The following is a 15,383-nucleotide window of genomic DNA, read 5'->3' on the forward strand; positions in this document are numbered from 1 at the left end:
AAAAGCTGGGCTCCCTACCCTTCCTGGCTAGGCACCCATCTCCAGGCTACTGATTTTCTACATAGACACAGTAACAATCTGATCTCTCTTTCTTTCCCCTGCACAGGCTGGGCACCCTGTGTGGGTGTCAGAAAATGCAGAATCAGAGAGAAGCCCTCCCAGGGAGCCTGGGCTCAGGGCCTGTCTTTGGTCTATCAGAAGCACCTCTCGGCATGGGGTCATTAAGCCTGTGTGCCTCAGCTCCCATCTCTTTGAACAGGGATGCCGTGGGGACTTAGCATGTGCAGAGCCTTGGGAGCCATGCCGGCCATCTGCTCTTGTTATTAGCAGACTACAACTCACGGTACCAGCAAACACTGATGGAGCACCTTTTATGCCAGAACAATATATATGCATTAAATTTAATCTGCCCAACAACACTATGATATATGTATAAATATAATATCCTTATAGAGGAAAATACGGAGATTTAAATAACTTGCCCAGGATCATCCAAGCTAGCCCGTGGCAGAGCTGGGATTCAAACGCTGAAATTCTGGCTCCAAAGCTGTGATACTGGTCTTGGCCATGGTAGCTTCCTGTTCATATGTGCTCTACTACTGCTTCTCACATGAACAGCCGGGGGTAGGGAGAGGGCAGGCAGGGGTCTTCCCACACACTGACAGGGTCTGGACAAACCCAGTGGGCACGGTACCCCCAGCCGTGTTGCTGTGTCCAGCCAGCTGGAGTGAAGCATGGCAGTTTGGGGCCTGGCTTTTGCTCACTCTTGGTGTCCAGTCTGCTGTGCCCCCCTGTCAGAAGGTCTAGGCTGCTGTTGATGTCTGCAATGTAGTGTTTTGGGTATCCAAGATTGATATGTGCAGTTGCAAGAGAATATCTGTCTGTGGTCAGGTTCCCTAGAAGTAGCATCTAAGGTAAAAATTCTTGTGCAAGTGATTTATTGAGGCAATGTTCCAGAAAAATCATGCCAGGCAGTAAGGGCAGAGGAAAGTAAAGTAAAAGTTCAGGAGAAGTCTAGCCTGGGGCTGCTCCCAGGGTGGGCTTTGGAGTATTAACTGCACTCTCCAATTATACCTGCCTGTCCCCACCTCTGGCAGCCTTTGGTTTCAGTGGCCCCTGGGGTGGGGTGGAGGACCCCCCAGGCATAGTCCTTTGGTCTCTCTGTGTTCAGGAGCTCTTATCCATCCACAGCAAGCAAGGAGGGGACAGTTCAGGCCATTATCATCCATCCCTTGCTGCAGCTGGAGGACAGGGCACCAGCCACAGGGGTCTGAGCGGGGCACCCACAGCATCTGCCCAGAGAACCACAAAGACAGCAGTGCAAAGAAGGCAACTAAGTGTCTAAGAGGAAGCTGGGGTTACCAGATCTCTCACAATAGCTTGGTCCACTGTCTAGAGGTGGTCAGGGTGGGAGGGGAGTGAGGAGAGACCAGCTGAGCACACACACCCTGCTCCCAACAGATCAACTCAGAAGACCCTGGGTTGAAGCATCTCTCAGGCATGCGCTGTGGGGTCTGGCTGGGCTTTAGCTTACAGAAAGCGCCAGAACATCTTTGAAAGGCAAAGGAGTGAGGGTCAGGCCGAGAGGCCAGTTCCAGTTCTGGCAGAGCATGCATAGAGGGTGCCATTCTTACATCGCCACTCTTAACGCATAGAGATATGCACCCACCCGTGAGCTTGTCCATAACTCTTTTTTATATGTGTTTTTTCCTGGCCCCTAACGAAAGCATTTGTTGAAAAACTATTGATAAACAAGCAGAAGGCCAGGCGCGGTGGCTCAAGCCTGTAATCCCAGCACTTTGGGAGGCCAAGACGGGCGGATCACGAGGTCAGGAGATCGAGACCATCCTGGCTAACATGGTGAAACCCCGTCTCTACTAAAAAAATACAAAAAACTAGCCGGGCGAGGTGGTGGGCTCCTGTAGTCCCAGCTACTCGGGAGGCTGAGGCAGGAGAATGGCGTAAACCCGGGAGGCGGAGCTTGCAGTGAGCTGAGATCTGGCCACTGCACTCCAGCCTGGGCGACAGAGCGAGACTCCGTCTCAAAAAAAAAAAAAAAACAAGCAGGCCCCAAACAATTCAAACACATTATTAAATACAGTAAATCTGAGGCAGACACTAGAGTATCCCAGAGTCATGAGCTGCAACGCGGGTAGTTCATGTCTGGCAGCCAGAATCCCCTTGAACTGATGGCTAGATGCAGGCTCTACCTGGGACCAGCTCGAAGTGCTGTCCTGAAGCTGCAGACTGCAGGGCCGGCCAGACCCTTTTTCAGCCTCTCCTCTTCCCACCTCTGTATCCCACACAGGCATCTGGTGATGTTCTCCAGGTGTTTCTGTGGCAGTTCTGGGAGCTACTGGATGATTGTAGGATTAGTTGTTTTTCTAAGTTTACTTTCTATGTGGTGCCTGAATGACATTTTCTTTTTTTGATCAGTAGGAATCCTTTTTTATAGAAGTAATAAAGTCATTACACTTAAAAACAAAGTGAAAGTGTGGTGGGAGTGAGTGATGGAAAATCAAGCAGCTGGTAGGGGACACAAGCTCTGCAATTTCCTCTTTGTCCCTGGAATACTGGCCTCCCCACTGTGAACTCATCACTAACCTGGGACTCCTGCTCCATCCTCATCTGAAGGGTGGAGACAAGGCTGGAGTGCCCGGCACAGCACCCTGTGTGGAATGCCTTCATCACTGCCTCAGGTCTGACCACAGGAACTGTGAAATCCTTCCTTTTGCAGCTGCTGGTGAAGAACATTCAGCTGGAGGATGGCAAAATGATCCTGGCCTCAAACTTCTATAAAGGGGCAGCCAGCAGTGCCCTTGAACTGACGGAGGCGGAGCTGGTTACTGCAGAGGCTGTGCGGGTAAGAGGCAACTTCAGGGCCGCCATCCAGTTGCGCAGGTTGTGCCGAGCATATGTGTTCTGCAAATTGCGCTCCCCAGAGTTGGGCAGTGCCAGCCCTCTGTGGGTGTCTGTGTTGGCCCTAGGTACAGTGTTGGTTCTGTCTTATCTTGAGCTTTCTGTTGTCTTCTTGCTGCTGCTTCCTCTGCAACTGGGACCCTGGGATCTGGCCAGTTCAGTCTGACTCTTCTAAGGGCTCATTGTCAACAGTTAATGAGTGAAACAGAAGCTCCTGGAATATTTGAAAGAGTCAGGTGTCAAGCCCATGTCCCCGTGATTAGAATGTGAGCACTGGAACCTTCCAGAAAGGCTGCACCAAAGGCAGCATCCCGGGCTGTGACCAACACAAGCTGCCTGTGAGGTACACCGGGGCTCCAATCCAGCTTTGCACCAATGTGATGCTGTAGGGAGCTTCCCTCTCTGAGACTCAGTCTTCTCAACATGAATTTCCATCTACGCTCACTTCCCGGGATTTGTTCCTGACCCTTCATGCTCCCTCCCACTGTATCCTTCTTCCCTGGGTGGAGAGAAGAGAGCTGGGGGAAGACCTTCAAGAGAGAAGGAACAGCAAATGGCAAGGCCCTAACAGGGCAGAGGCCTCCCTGTGTTCAGGGAGTTGCCATGGGAGGGCACTGTAGCTGGAGCCCAGGGGGTGAGGGGCAGAGTCAGGTGGGCACAGCTGGGGACCTTGGGGGTTAACAGCACATGTGGGGCAGGGCTCAGCAAGGATGGACGTGAGGCACTTATGTGATCCAAAGGTGCTGAGAGCCAGTAACTTCCTCCTTGAAAGTGGAACACCTTGAATGTCTGTTTTTAAAAAGTCCTATTTATTCCAAACATATCCCTCGAGCAGTTGCTCTGGCCCTGACTTGGTCTGCCCTGGGGTTGCAGGGCCAGCTGGACAGACAGCCCTCCTGGAGCCCACAGCTGAGTGGCTCTGGGGATGAGCTGGGGTCATCTGTTTGTAGATGTAGACCTGAGTCAAGAGATGCTATCTTACAACAGCTGCAGCTGAGTCCTGCATCTGTAAAATGGGAATAACAAGCCCTTCCTCAATGGATGTTGTGACTGGTAGAGGAGATAACACACATGAAGAGGTTTAGTTCAGTAGCTGGCATCTTTGAGGAACTCAGTACCCATTGACAATACATCTAAGCATCTCATGAGAAAAGCAGATACTTCTAGAGTGTGTACTCTGGACAAAAGTTCTCAGAAAATGAATTTGGAGAACAGAGACTTTATTCCAGTGACCAGTTTGCAAACCATCCAAAGGCAGCTTCTGGTGTAACAGGAAGGTGCGTTCCTGAGAACAACGGGAAGGGTGGGATTTTATAGAAAAAGCTCTCACCCAGGTCCCCATGCAAAGGAAGGGTTGAAACCAGTTCTAATTGGTTGGTACAGCTGAGCCCTGATTGGCTGGTTCAGGTGAGCTCTGAAAGACCCAAAGATAAAATGGTGCAGGTTTTGGGGGAACCCAGAGCACATGTGTGACCCCTAGAAAGCAAATAGTCACTTGGCTGTGTTTTAAATTTAGGCCCAGTTAGCTGCTGGGGATCCATCTTGAAGGATTGGCTCTTTCAGGTTTGCATTTGTTCACCATGCACATTCAGAGTTCCAGGTCCTCCTGGAAGAGCAGCATGTTTATTCATGATAACAACTCTATGCAGTAGGTGCCTTCAGTACCTGCATGTCCGACCTGCGGAGCAAAGGCCTGGAGGAGTGGAGTCCGGGCTCTAGAGGGCTGGGCTCGAGTCCTCCTCTAGCTGTTCACCATGCAGCCCCCTAAGGCCATGGCTAAGATGGCTATCATTAGGCCTCTTGCTCACAGCTGCACTCGGCCTCCAGGATGTGTGATCTGGAGACCAATGGGGTAGAGGGAACATGGCCAAGACGAGGAGAGGCCAGTCTGGGGCTGTGCAGCTCCCTGGTGTTGTTGGAGGGGCCTGGCCTGTGACTGTCCAGCAGAACACTCCAAGAGCCCACTGTGGGCTGGGCAGGTCATGGGCCACAACCCCCTATGCCCTCCTGAGCTGAGGCTGGGCAGGTGCTGCCCATGGTACAAACATTGTGTTTACTGACTCTCCCTGTAGTCCAGACTCTGCCTGCCTCACACACGGAATCCTCACCCAGCTGCTGTCAGCACTGAGGGGCTGTCTGCATTTTGTTGGCTTGGTGGGCTTTGGCTTTGTGGTGCACTCAGTGACCAGTCTGCCGCACTGCCCCTTTGTGGCTCCACTCTCATCTGATAAGGGCCCTGGACGCTAGCAGTAGCCATCCAGCAGTGGACGACTGGTGGCCCCAAGTGGTGTGGTCTGAGGCAGGTAGATCCTGCCAGTAGAGTGGCCAGCAAAGGTTTTGGGGAAGAGGTGACACAGGAATTGGACCCTTAAGGATGCCCAGGACTTAAATATTAGCTGGGGAGTCAGAGGAAGGTGTCACCAGCAGGTGAGAGCCTAGCAGAGGCCTCAAGGGGCAGGCAGCAGGTGTGCGGCAGACAGCGTGTGGCTTGTCATGGTGTTGATGGTCACCCTGAGGATGAGAAGGGCAGATCCATGACATTTTTCCAAGAAAGAAAGAGGAGAGCCAGGGGTGCTTGTGCCAGGTGTTGGGGGAACTGGTTCTGATTGGGCCTGAACCAGCATCTCATGCCTCACCCCCATCCTGGGCCCACGATTGACAATGGCCTGGAGTTCATCCAGAGAGTGAAGACCTGGCCTGATATTGCTGGGGCCCCTCCTGGCTCCTGCCCCACCGGGCCTCACCAGCAGCCTGCCCAGAGAGCAGTCGTCCCATCTTGACTGCTGGACAGCCTTACTGGGTGCCTTGGCGGGAGCTGAGCAGCCACATCCACAGGGCCGGCTGGCTGGCACTACTGCCCTCCATAGGTCCCAGACTCAATCCTTCACAGGACACAGACCAGTTAGCATCTTGGTGAGGTCAAGACCCAGGTCTCCTAAGCCCATGTGTGAGCCTCATAGTCACCCTCAGGCCCACCCTCTCCCCAGCCTGCTGCTACAACACCCGGGCATTGGTGTCACCCTGGGGACACCAGAACCTGAAAGCTAACACCAAGGTGAGTGGGGCTAAGGAGCAGCTGGGCCCTGCCTTTGTAGTCCCCAGCCATGCCTAGAGGCCTGGCACGTCTGTCCTCCACCAGCTGGACTGCCATGGGGACCCCAGAGAAGCCGGGGGTTGAGGTGAGGTGACCGTGAGGACAGCAGCCAGCATCAGAGGGGCCTGGGCTGTGACAGCTCCTTCTTTCCCAGAAGGTGGTCACTCCAGGACCGTTAGGCCTCCTGGGAAGAGACAACATCTTGGAGGGTACATAGAGAAGCCCAGCCTGGCCCCAGGCCATCCATGAGTCTGTTCAGGGGTTGCTGTCCCAGAGTGGCACTTGTCCCCAGCTCCCCTGGGGCCACCCTCTCACCAGACCTTGCTTTGCAGAGTGCTTGGCAGCGGATCCTCCCCAATGTCCTGGAGGTTGAAGACTCCACTGATTTCTTCAAGTCAGGGGCCGCGTCTGTGGACGTTGTGAGGTAAGGCCAGGAGTGGAGGGGTCCTGTCCCAGGTACTTGGTGCTGTGTCACAAATCTCTGCAAAACTGAGCAGCAGGAAACAATCATTTGCTTACTCATGGATCATGTGGGCCAGGGACCCAGGAAGGACCAGTGTGCAGGTCTCCTGCATGCACACCTGGGTGGGCAGCACAAATGAATGGTTGCAGGTCTTTATGCGAATGTTAAGAGGGGCGCAGTTGCATGCAGCCTCCCCGGGGAAGTTCTAGGAAGGAATTTGGGAGGAGTTGATTCAGAAGAACAGTACCGAGTTCATGGGGAGAACTGAGGTTATGTATTGTGCCAACCATTTGTGCTGTGCAGCAACGTACCCCAAAACATTGAGATTTCAACCAACACCATGTCCTTGGCTCACAGTTCTATGGGACGACAGTTTGGTGCTGGGCTCAGCTGATTTGCATCAGATTCAGCTGCTGTCAGCTGGCCTCACATAAGCTGCTGGGTCAGCTTGGGGCTGGCTGGTCCTGTGGTGGTGCTGGGTTCCAGGAGGGAGAGCAGGAGCCCGTGTTCATTGCATTCTGTTGGCCAAAATGAGTCACAGAACAGGTCCAGCTTCCAGGGGTGGGGAAAGAAACTCCACATCTTGCTAGCAGGTGCTGCACCTTCACATGGCCAAGGCTGTCACTGCAGGAGTGGGCGCTGTGACCAGTTTTGCAATCTACCACGCGTCAGTTGGGGCTGAGTCGGCTGAGTTGGGCCTATGTGCTTGGAAACCTTGGGCACTGTGGACCTCTAGTAACTCACACTGAGGCAGTGTGCAGTTTAGAATAATTGTTTTGTAAAAAATATGCCAAGAAGAAGAATGTCAGACACCTGAGAGAATGGTGTCCAGAGGCCAGGCCATGCCTTGTGTACAGCTACCGAGCTGAGGATGCAAAGAAAGCAAAACTGCTTTTTTGTAAATAGTTAAGAGTGTATGTCCTTTAAAAAAAAAAAGTGGCCAAAAAAAAAAAAAAACAAACACATAATACAACATCTACCCTCTTAAAATTATAACTTTACATTGTAGGATTGTTAACTATGAGCACAGTGTTGGTCAGCAAATCTTCAGAACTTTTTATCGTACAACTAGAGCTTTCTATCCATTGAACAGCCACTCCCCATTTCCTTCTCCCCCAGCCCTGGCAACAGCCATTCTTTTTGCTCTGTTGAGCTTGGCCACTCTAGTACTTCATACAAGTGGAATCATACAGCATTTGTCCTTCTGTGACTGGCTTGTTACACTTAGCATGATGTCTTCAAAATTCAGCTCTGTTGTAGCACATGGCAGGATAGCCTTCTTTTTATGGCTGAATCTTATTTCATTGTACAGATAGACCATATTATCTGCTCATCTGTTGATGGACATTTGTGTTGTTTCCACATCTTGGCTGTTGTGAATGAATGTGGAAGTGCATGGGAATTTGAGAGCCTGATTGCAGTTCTCTTGGACAAATACCCAGCAGTGAGATTGCTGGGTCATATGGTAGTTCTACTTTTAATTTTTTGAGGAACCTCCATATTGTTCTCCATAGAGGCTGCACCATTTTACATTCCCACCAACAGTGTACAGAGGTTTCATTTTCCCCATATCCTTGCCAATACTTACTTTGATTAGTGATGTTGAGCATCTTTTCATATACCTGTTTGTCATGTGTATGTCTTCTTTGGAGAAATGTCTATTCAAGCCTTTGCCCATTTTTAAATTGGATTATTTGTTTTGTTTGCTATTGAGTTGTAGGAACTCCTTACATATTTTAGGGATTAACCTCTTATCAGGCATATGGTTTGCCGAAGTTTTCTCGCATTCCATGCTGATTGTTTCCTTTGCTTTGCAGAAGCTTTTTACTTTGATGCATATCACTTATATATTTTTGCTTTTGTTTCCAGTTCTTTTGGTGTGATATTCAAGAAATCGTTGCAAAGACCAATGTCATGGAGACTTTCCCCTATGCTTTCTTTTAGTTTTACAGTTTTAGGTTTTACTTTTAAGTTTTTCATATATTTTGAGTTGATTATTTTTATGTGTGGGGCAAGATAAGGATCCGATTTAATTCTTTTGCATGTGGACATCCAGTCTTTCCAACACCATTTGTTGAAGGGACTATCGCTTCCCCATTATGTATTCTTGCCACCCTTGTTGAAGATTAGTTGGTCATATATGTTTAGGTTTATTTCTAAGCTATCTTGTTCATTGGTCTATGTATCTGTGTTTATGCCAGTATCATACTATTTTGATTATTGTAGTTTTGTAGTAAATTTTGAAATCAGGAAATGTGAGTCCTCTTTGTTCTTTTTCAGGATTGTTTTAACTATTCACAGTCCCTTGATAGTCCATATAATTTTAAGATGATATTTGTAATTTCTGCAAAAAACCATGGGATTTTAATAGAGTTGGCACAGAAATTGTAGATATCTTTGGGCAATATTGTCATCTTAACAATATTAAGTTCTCCAGTCCATGAACACAGCTGGCTTTGTATTTATTTAGATCTTCTGTAATTTCTTTCAGCAATGTTTTATAGTTTTTAGTGTACAACTCTGTTGCCTACTTGGCTAAATTTATCCTTATTTTATTCTTTTGATGCCATTATAAAGGGAATTGTTTTCTTAATTTTCTTTTTGGATTGTTCATTACTAGTGTATGGAGTTGCAACTGTTTTCTTGCATGTTATTTTTGTATCCTGCAATTTTGCTGAATTCCTTTATTAGCTCTAACAGTCTTTTGGAGGTGCAGAATATTTAAGGTTTTCTTTTTCTGTTTTTTAGACATGGTCTTGCTCTGTCGCTCAGGCTGGAAAAGTGGTGTGATCGTAGCCCAATGCAGCCTCAAATTCTTGGGCTCAAGTGATCCTCCTGCCTCAGCCTCCTGAGTAGCAGGACTGCAGGCATGCAGCACTACACCCAGCTAACTTAAAACAATTTTTTTTTTTACAGACAAGGTCTTGCTATGTTGCCCAGGCTGATTTTGAACTCCTAGTCTCAAGTGATCCTCCCACCTTGATCTCCCAAAGTGCTGGAATTACAGGGTGATGCATTACACCTGGCCCATTTAAAGATTTTTACATGTAAGATCATGTTATCTGTGACAAGATATGATTTAACTTCTTCCTTCACAATTTGGATGAATGTTTCTTTCTTGCCTAATTGCCCTGGATGGAGCTTCCAGTACAGTAGTTCTCCCCTTATTTGTGGTTTTGCTTTCTGGAGTTTAAGTTACCCATGGTCAATCATGGTTGGAAAATATTAAGTGGAAAAGTCCAGAAATAAACAATTCATACGTTTTTAAATTGAGCGCCATTTAATAGAATGATGAAATCCCATGCTGTCCCACTCCATCCCACCTGATATGTGATTCATCCCTTTGTCCAGGATATCCAAGGTGTGTGCACTGCCCACCTACTAGTCACTTAGTAGCCACTGGTGTTATCAGAAAAAGCATAGAATATGTAGATGGTCCCAGACTTGTGATGCTTCAACTTAGGATTTTTTGACTTTATGATGGTGTGAAAGTGATACGAATTCAGTAGAAATTACACTTTGTGTACCCTTACAAAATTCTGTTTTTCACATTCAGTACAATATTCAATAAATTGTATTAGATATTCAAAACTTTAGTATAAAATAGGCTTTGTGTTAGATGAGTTTGCCCAACTGTAGGTTAATGTAAATATTCTGAGAACATTTAAGATAGCCTAGGCTAAGCACTGATGTTCAGTATGTTAGGTATAATAAATGCATTTATGACTTAACATTTTCAATTTATAATGGGTTCTTAGGATGTAATCATATCATAAGTCAAGGAGCACAGTGTAGGCTCCAGCCCTATATGTGGTTTCAGGCATTCACTGGGAGCCTTGGAACAACCCCCGCCCCCCACCCCGCCCATGGGTAAGGAGGGACTACTATATTATATTGAACGGAAGTGGTGAAAGCAAGCATCCTCATTTTGCTGCTGATCTCAGGGCAAAATGCTTTGCTGCTTTCAGTCTTTTGCCAGTGAGTATGTTAGCTGTGGGTTTTTCAAATATGGCCTTTATTATATAGATGATACTCCCTTCTATTCTTAGTTTGAGTGCTTTTTAATCATGAAACAATATTGAATTTTGTCAAATTCTTTTTCTGCATTAAATGAGATGACCATGTGTTTTTCTCTTCATTCCATTAACGTGGTGTGCTACATGGATTGATCTTCGTAGGTGAACTACCTTGCATTCCAAGAATTAATCCCACTTGGTCATGGTATGTAATCTTCTTAAAATGCTGCTGAAATCAGTTTACTAGTATTTTCTTGAGGATTTTTGCATCCGTTTTCATAAGGAATATTGGTCTGTAGTTTTCTTTTGCTATAGTATCTTTGTCTGGCTTTGGTGTCAGAGTAAATGCTGGCCTTATAGACGGAGTTGAATTTTTGGAAGAATTTGAGAAAAAATGGTGTTAATTTCCCTTCTAATGTTTGGTAGAATTCACCAGTGAAACCATTCAGCCCTGGGCTTTTCTTTGCTGGAAAGATTTTGATTACTGATTCAGTTTCCTTACTAGTTACATATCTATTCAAATTTTCTATTTCTCCATGAGTGAGTTTTGGTAGACTGTGTGTTTCTGGGAATTTGTTCACTTTACCTAGTTATCAAATCTGTTGCCATATAATTTATCATATATTTTCTTATGATGCTTTTTATTTCTGTAAGATTGGTATAATGTCTCCCTTTGATTTCTCATTCTAATAATTTGAGCCTTCACTTTTTGTGTGTTGGTCAGTCCAACTAAAGGTTTGTTAATTTTGTTGATATTTTCAAGAAAACAAAATTTGATTTTGCTTATTTTCTGTATTGTTTTTCTGGTCTCTATTTCATTTATTTCTGTTCTAATCTGTATTATTACTTCCTTCTTACAGTTTTGGGTTTAGATTGCTTTTTAATCTAGTTCCTTAAGGTGTACAACATAGGTTACTGATTTGAAGACTTTTTTCTTTTCTGATGTATGTATTTACACCTGTAAACTTCTTTCTTAGCACTACTTTCCCCACATCTCATAAGTTTTGGTATGTTGTGTTTTTATTTTTTCTTTGACTAAAGGTATTTTCTAGTTTCTCTTGTGTGTTCTTCTTTGACCCATTAATTGTTTAAGAGTGTGCTAGTTCATTTTCATATTTGTGGATTTTCCAGTTTTCTTTCTGTTATTGATTTCTAGTCTCATTCCATTTTGATTAGGAAAGATATTTTGTAAGAGTTCAGTATTTTTACATGTATTAAGACTTATTGTGTAGCCTAACAAATGATTTATCCTGAAGAATGTTCCATGTGCCCTTGAGAAGAATGTGTGCTCTGCTCTTCTTGAGCAGTGTTTTGTACATGTCTGACTGGTTTGTGGTGTTCAAGTGTCTTATTCCCTCGAGTTGTTCTATCCATTTTTGATAGTTGGGCATCTAAGTATCTAAATACTATTGTAGAAAAGTCCATTTTTGCTTCATATATTTTAGGGCTGTGTTAGGTGTGTATGAATTTATAATTGTTATATCCTCTTGCAGCATCAAACTTTGTATCAATATAATGTCCTTCTTTGTCTCTTGTAAACTTGTTAGATTTAAAGTCTCTTTTATGTTACTATTTGCATGGAATATTTTCTCCATCCTTTAACTTCCAGCTCTTTTGTATCCTTATATCTAAGTGATTCTCTTATAGCATATGGATGGATGTTGGGTTATATCCAGTCATCCAGTTTGTGCCTTCTCATGTTTAAACTTTAAATAAACAAGAGAGTTTAATCCATTTACATTTAACCTGCTAACTAATAAATAAAGATTTATTTCTGCCGTTTGTTTTCTGCATGTCCTATTTTTTTGTTCCTCAGTTTCTCTATACTGTCCTTTTTTTTATTTGGTAATTTTTTTGTAGTGTATCACTTTGATTCCCTTGTTTCTTTTACTGTATGTTTTTAGTTATTTCTGGGTTGTTACTTGGGAATTACAATTAACATCTTAAATTTATAACAAGGTAGTTTGAATAATATCAACCCAGCTTCAATTGTATACAAACACTCTCATTCTATACATCTCTTTTCCTTCCCCTTTTTAGTATTACTGTCACAGTATACATTTTTATACATTGTATACCCATTAATATATATTTAAAATTATTGTTTTATACATTTGCCTATTGTCATATAGGGCAAAGAGAGAAGTTAAAACCCCAATAAAATGCAATAATATGGACTTTCATACTTACCTATGTAGTGGCCTTTATCTGTGTCCTTTATTTTTAATTGTGTCATCAATTTACTGTCTGTATACTTTTATCTCAGCCTGAAAGACTCTTTTCAGCATTTCTTCTAGGGCAAGTCTATTGGTAATGAATTTCTTCAGCTTTTGTTTCTATAGAAATGTGTTTTTTTATTATTATTATACTTTAAGTTCTAGGGTACATGTGCACAATGTGCAGGTTTGTTACATATGTATACATATGCCAAGTTGGTGTGCTGCACCCATTAACTCATCATTTACATTAGGTATATCTACTAATGCTATCCTTCCACCCTCCCCCCTCCCCACAATAGGACCCGGTATGTGATGTTCCCCTTCCTGTGTCCAAGTGATCTCATTGTTCAGTTCCCACCTATGAGTGAGAACATGCGGTATTTGGTTTTCTGTTCTTGCGATAGTTTGCTGAGAATGATGGTTTCCAGCTGCATCCATGTCCCTACGAAGGACACAAACTCATCCTTTTTATGGCTGCATAGTATTCCATGGTGTATCTGTGCCACATTTTCTTAATCCAGTCTGTCACTGATGGACATTTGGGTTGGTTCCAAGTCTTTGCTATTGTGAATAGTGCCACAATAAACATAAGTGTGTATGTGTCTTTATAGCAGTATGACTTATAATCCTTTGGGTATATCCCCAGTAATGGGATGGCTGGGTCAAATGGTATTTCTAGTTCTAGATCCTTGAGGAATCGCCACACTGTTTTCCACAATGGTTGAACTAGATCTTAATTGATGTTTCATTCTTGGTTACCATTTTCCCCCAGAACCTTTAATATCCAACTGCCTTCTGACCTTCAAGGTGTTTTATTGGAAGTCATTTTTTAATCTTATCAAAGATCCCTTGTATATAACAAGCCATTTCTCTCTTGCTACTCTCCAAATTATTTCTTTGTCTCTGGATTTCAGCAAGCTGGGTGTAATGTGCCTTGGTGTGGATCTCTTTGAATGTATCCTGCTTGAACTGTATTCATTGTACATCTTAGATGTGTATATTAATTTCTTTCCTCCTATTGGGAGCTTTGGGACCATTATTTCTTCAAATAAATATTTAGAGAAACCTTTTTCTCTTTTTCTCTCTGGAGCTCCTGTGAGTATGTTGGTATGTTTCATGGTATCCTATAAGTCCTTCAGGCTCTTTTCATTTTTCTTCACTCTTTTTTCTTTCTGCTCCTCAGACTGGGTAGTTTCAAGTTTGCTCATCTTTCCTTCAGCCTGCTCAAAACTACTGTTAAACCTTTCAGTGAGTTTTTTGTTTGTTTGTTTCAGTTATTGTACTTGCCAGTCCAAGAGTTTCTGTTTGACTTGTTATTATAGTTTCTGTCACTTTATTCTCATTTTGTCCGTACATCGTTTTCTTGATTTCCTTTAGTTTTTCGTCCATAATTTCCTTTAGTTCATTGAACATATTTAAGGCATTTGACATAATGTCTTTGACCAATAGTTCCAATATCTGATCTTCCTCGGGGATACCTTCTTCAAATTCTTTTTTGTTCCTGTGAATGGACTCTTCTTTCCTAATTCTTCATATGTTTTGTAGATCTTTCTTGATCATAACTGGACATTTTGAGTGTTCTGTTGTGGTAATTCTGGAAATATATTTCTCCCACTCATTAGGGATTATTGAATCTTCCTTGTTGAGGGCTAGAACCATCTGTTTGTGACTTTTCCAAATTATTTTTGCAAGGTGTGTTCCTTGTTGTGTGTTGTCACTGAACTTTCTGTTCCATTGTTTCTGCAGTCAGCCAGTGACCTGACAAAGATTTCCATAAATGTCTGGCTACCAAAGTGGAAGGAAAGTATTGCCTTTTATAATCTCCTGGAAGCTACTTCAGCCTGTGAGGGTTGAAACAATGACTGCCAGCCTTTGTGATAGCCTGTCAGCAATCAAAAGGAGTATCAGTGCTCAGGACACAGTGCTGGTGGTCAGAGGACAAGGTCCTTATTGCCCACCCTGCGCCTGGAATATGACCCAGTCCTGCTTCAACTTTTTGTGGCAGAGGTGGGAGGTGAAGGGTGGCAACCAATATCTTATGAGAGGCTGAAATTCACTGAAATTGATTGACATTTACCAGCTTCTTCACCAGTCTTTCTCCTTGGTGCTGAAAGCATTTGACTAGACCCCAGAGTTCCAACATATTTGATTCATGTAAGTTCCATGGTTATTTAGGTAAGGGGATACATTTTTGGAGCTTTCTGTTCTGCCATCTGCTGTCTAGAGATAGGCTTTTATTTCTTTTGGATAAATACTTAAGAGTGAAGTGGGAAGTATATTTAATTCTTTAGAAACTGCTAAACTGCTTTCCAAAGTGGTAGTACCATTTACATCCCCACCAGCAGTGTGTGCAAGGTCCAGTTGCTCAGGGTACTACATCTTTCCCAACAGTGGGAATGGTCAGGCTTTTAAATTTTAGACATTCTAATAAATATGAAGCTATATTCTATTGTGGTTTTAATTTGCATTTCCACAGTGCCTAATGATGTTGATTGTCTTGTCATATTCTTATTTGGCATCCTTATTCCATATTTCTCCTTTTGAGAGGCATCTGTTCAATCTTTTGCTCATTTTTAATTAGGTTGTTTGCTTTCTTACTATTGAGTTTTGAGGGTTCTTTATATATTCTGAATACAAGTTCTTTTTTTTTTTTTTTACGTATTTTATTTTTT

The 15,383-nt window shown here is 44.0% G+C and overlaps 1 protein-coding gene across 2 annotated transcripts in view; it reads left to right on the plus strand.

Moving 5' to 3' along the window:
- Nucleotides 1-15,383, plus strand: part of ALDH1L1 (aldehyde dehydrogenase 1 family, member L1) — an 86,509-nt gene that overhangs the window by 31,866 nt on the left and 39,260 nt on the right. For both annotated transcript variants that reach the window (XM_011950757.1, XM_011950756.1), the window contains exons 8-9: nt 2,738-2,863; nt 6,346-6,437. In XM_011950757.1, the coding sequence (XP_011806147.1) occupies nt 2,738-2,863; nt 6,346-6,437 (218 nt within the window). The remainder of the gene's footprint in view (nt 1-2,737; nt 2,864-6,345; nt 6,438-15,383) is intronic.

The sequence above is a fragment of the Colobus angolensis genome, unplaced genomic scaffold, assembly GCF_000951035.1.
Source record: "Colobus angolensis palliatus isolate OR3802 unplaced genomic scaffold, Cang.pa_1.0 Scaffold31, whole genome shotgun sequence".
In the NCBI taxonomy this organism is placed as follows: Eukaryota; Metazoa; Chordata; class Mammalia; order Primates; family Cercopithecidae; genus Colobus; species Colobus angolensis.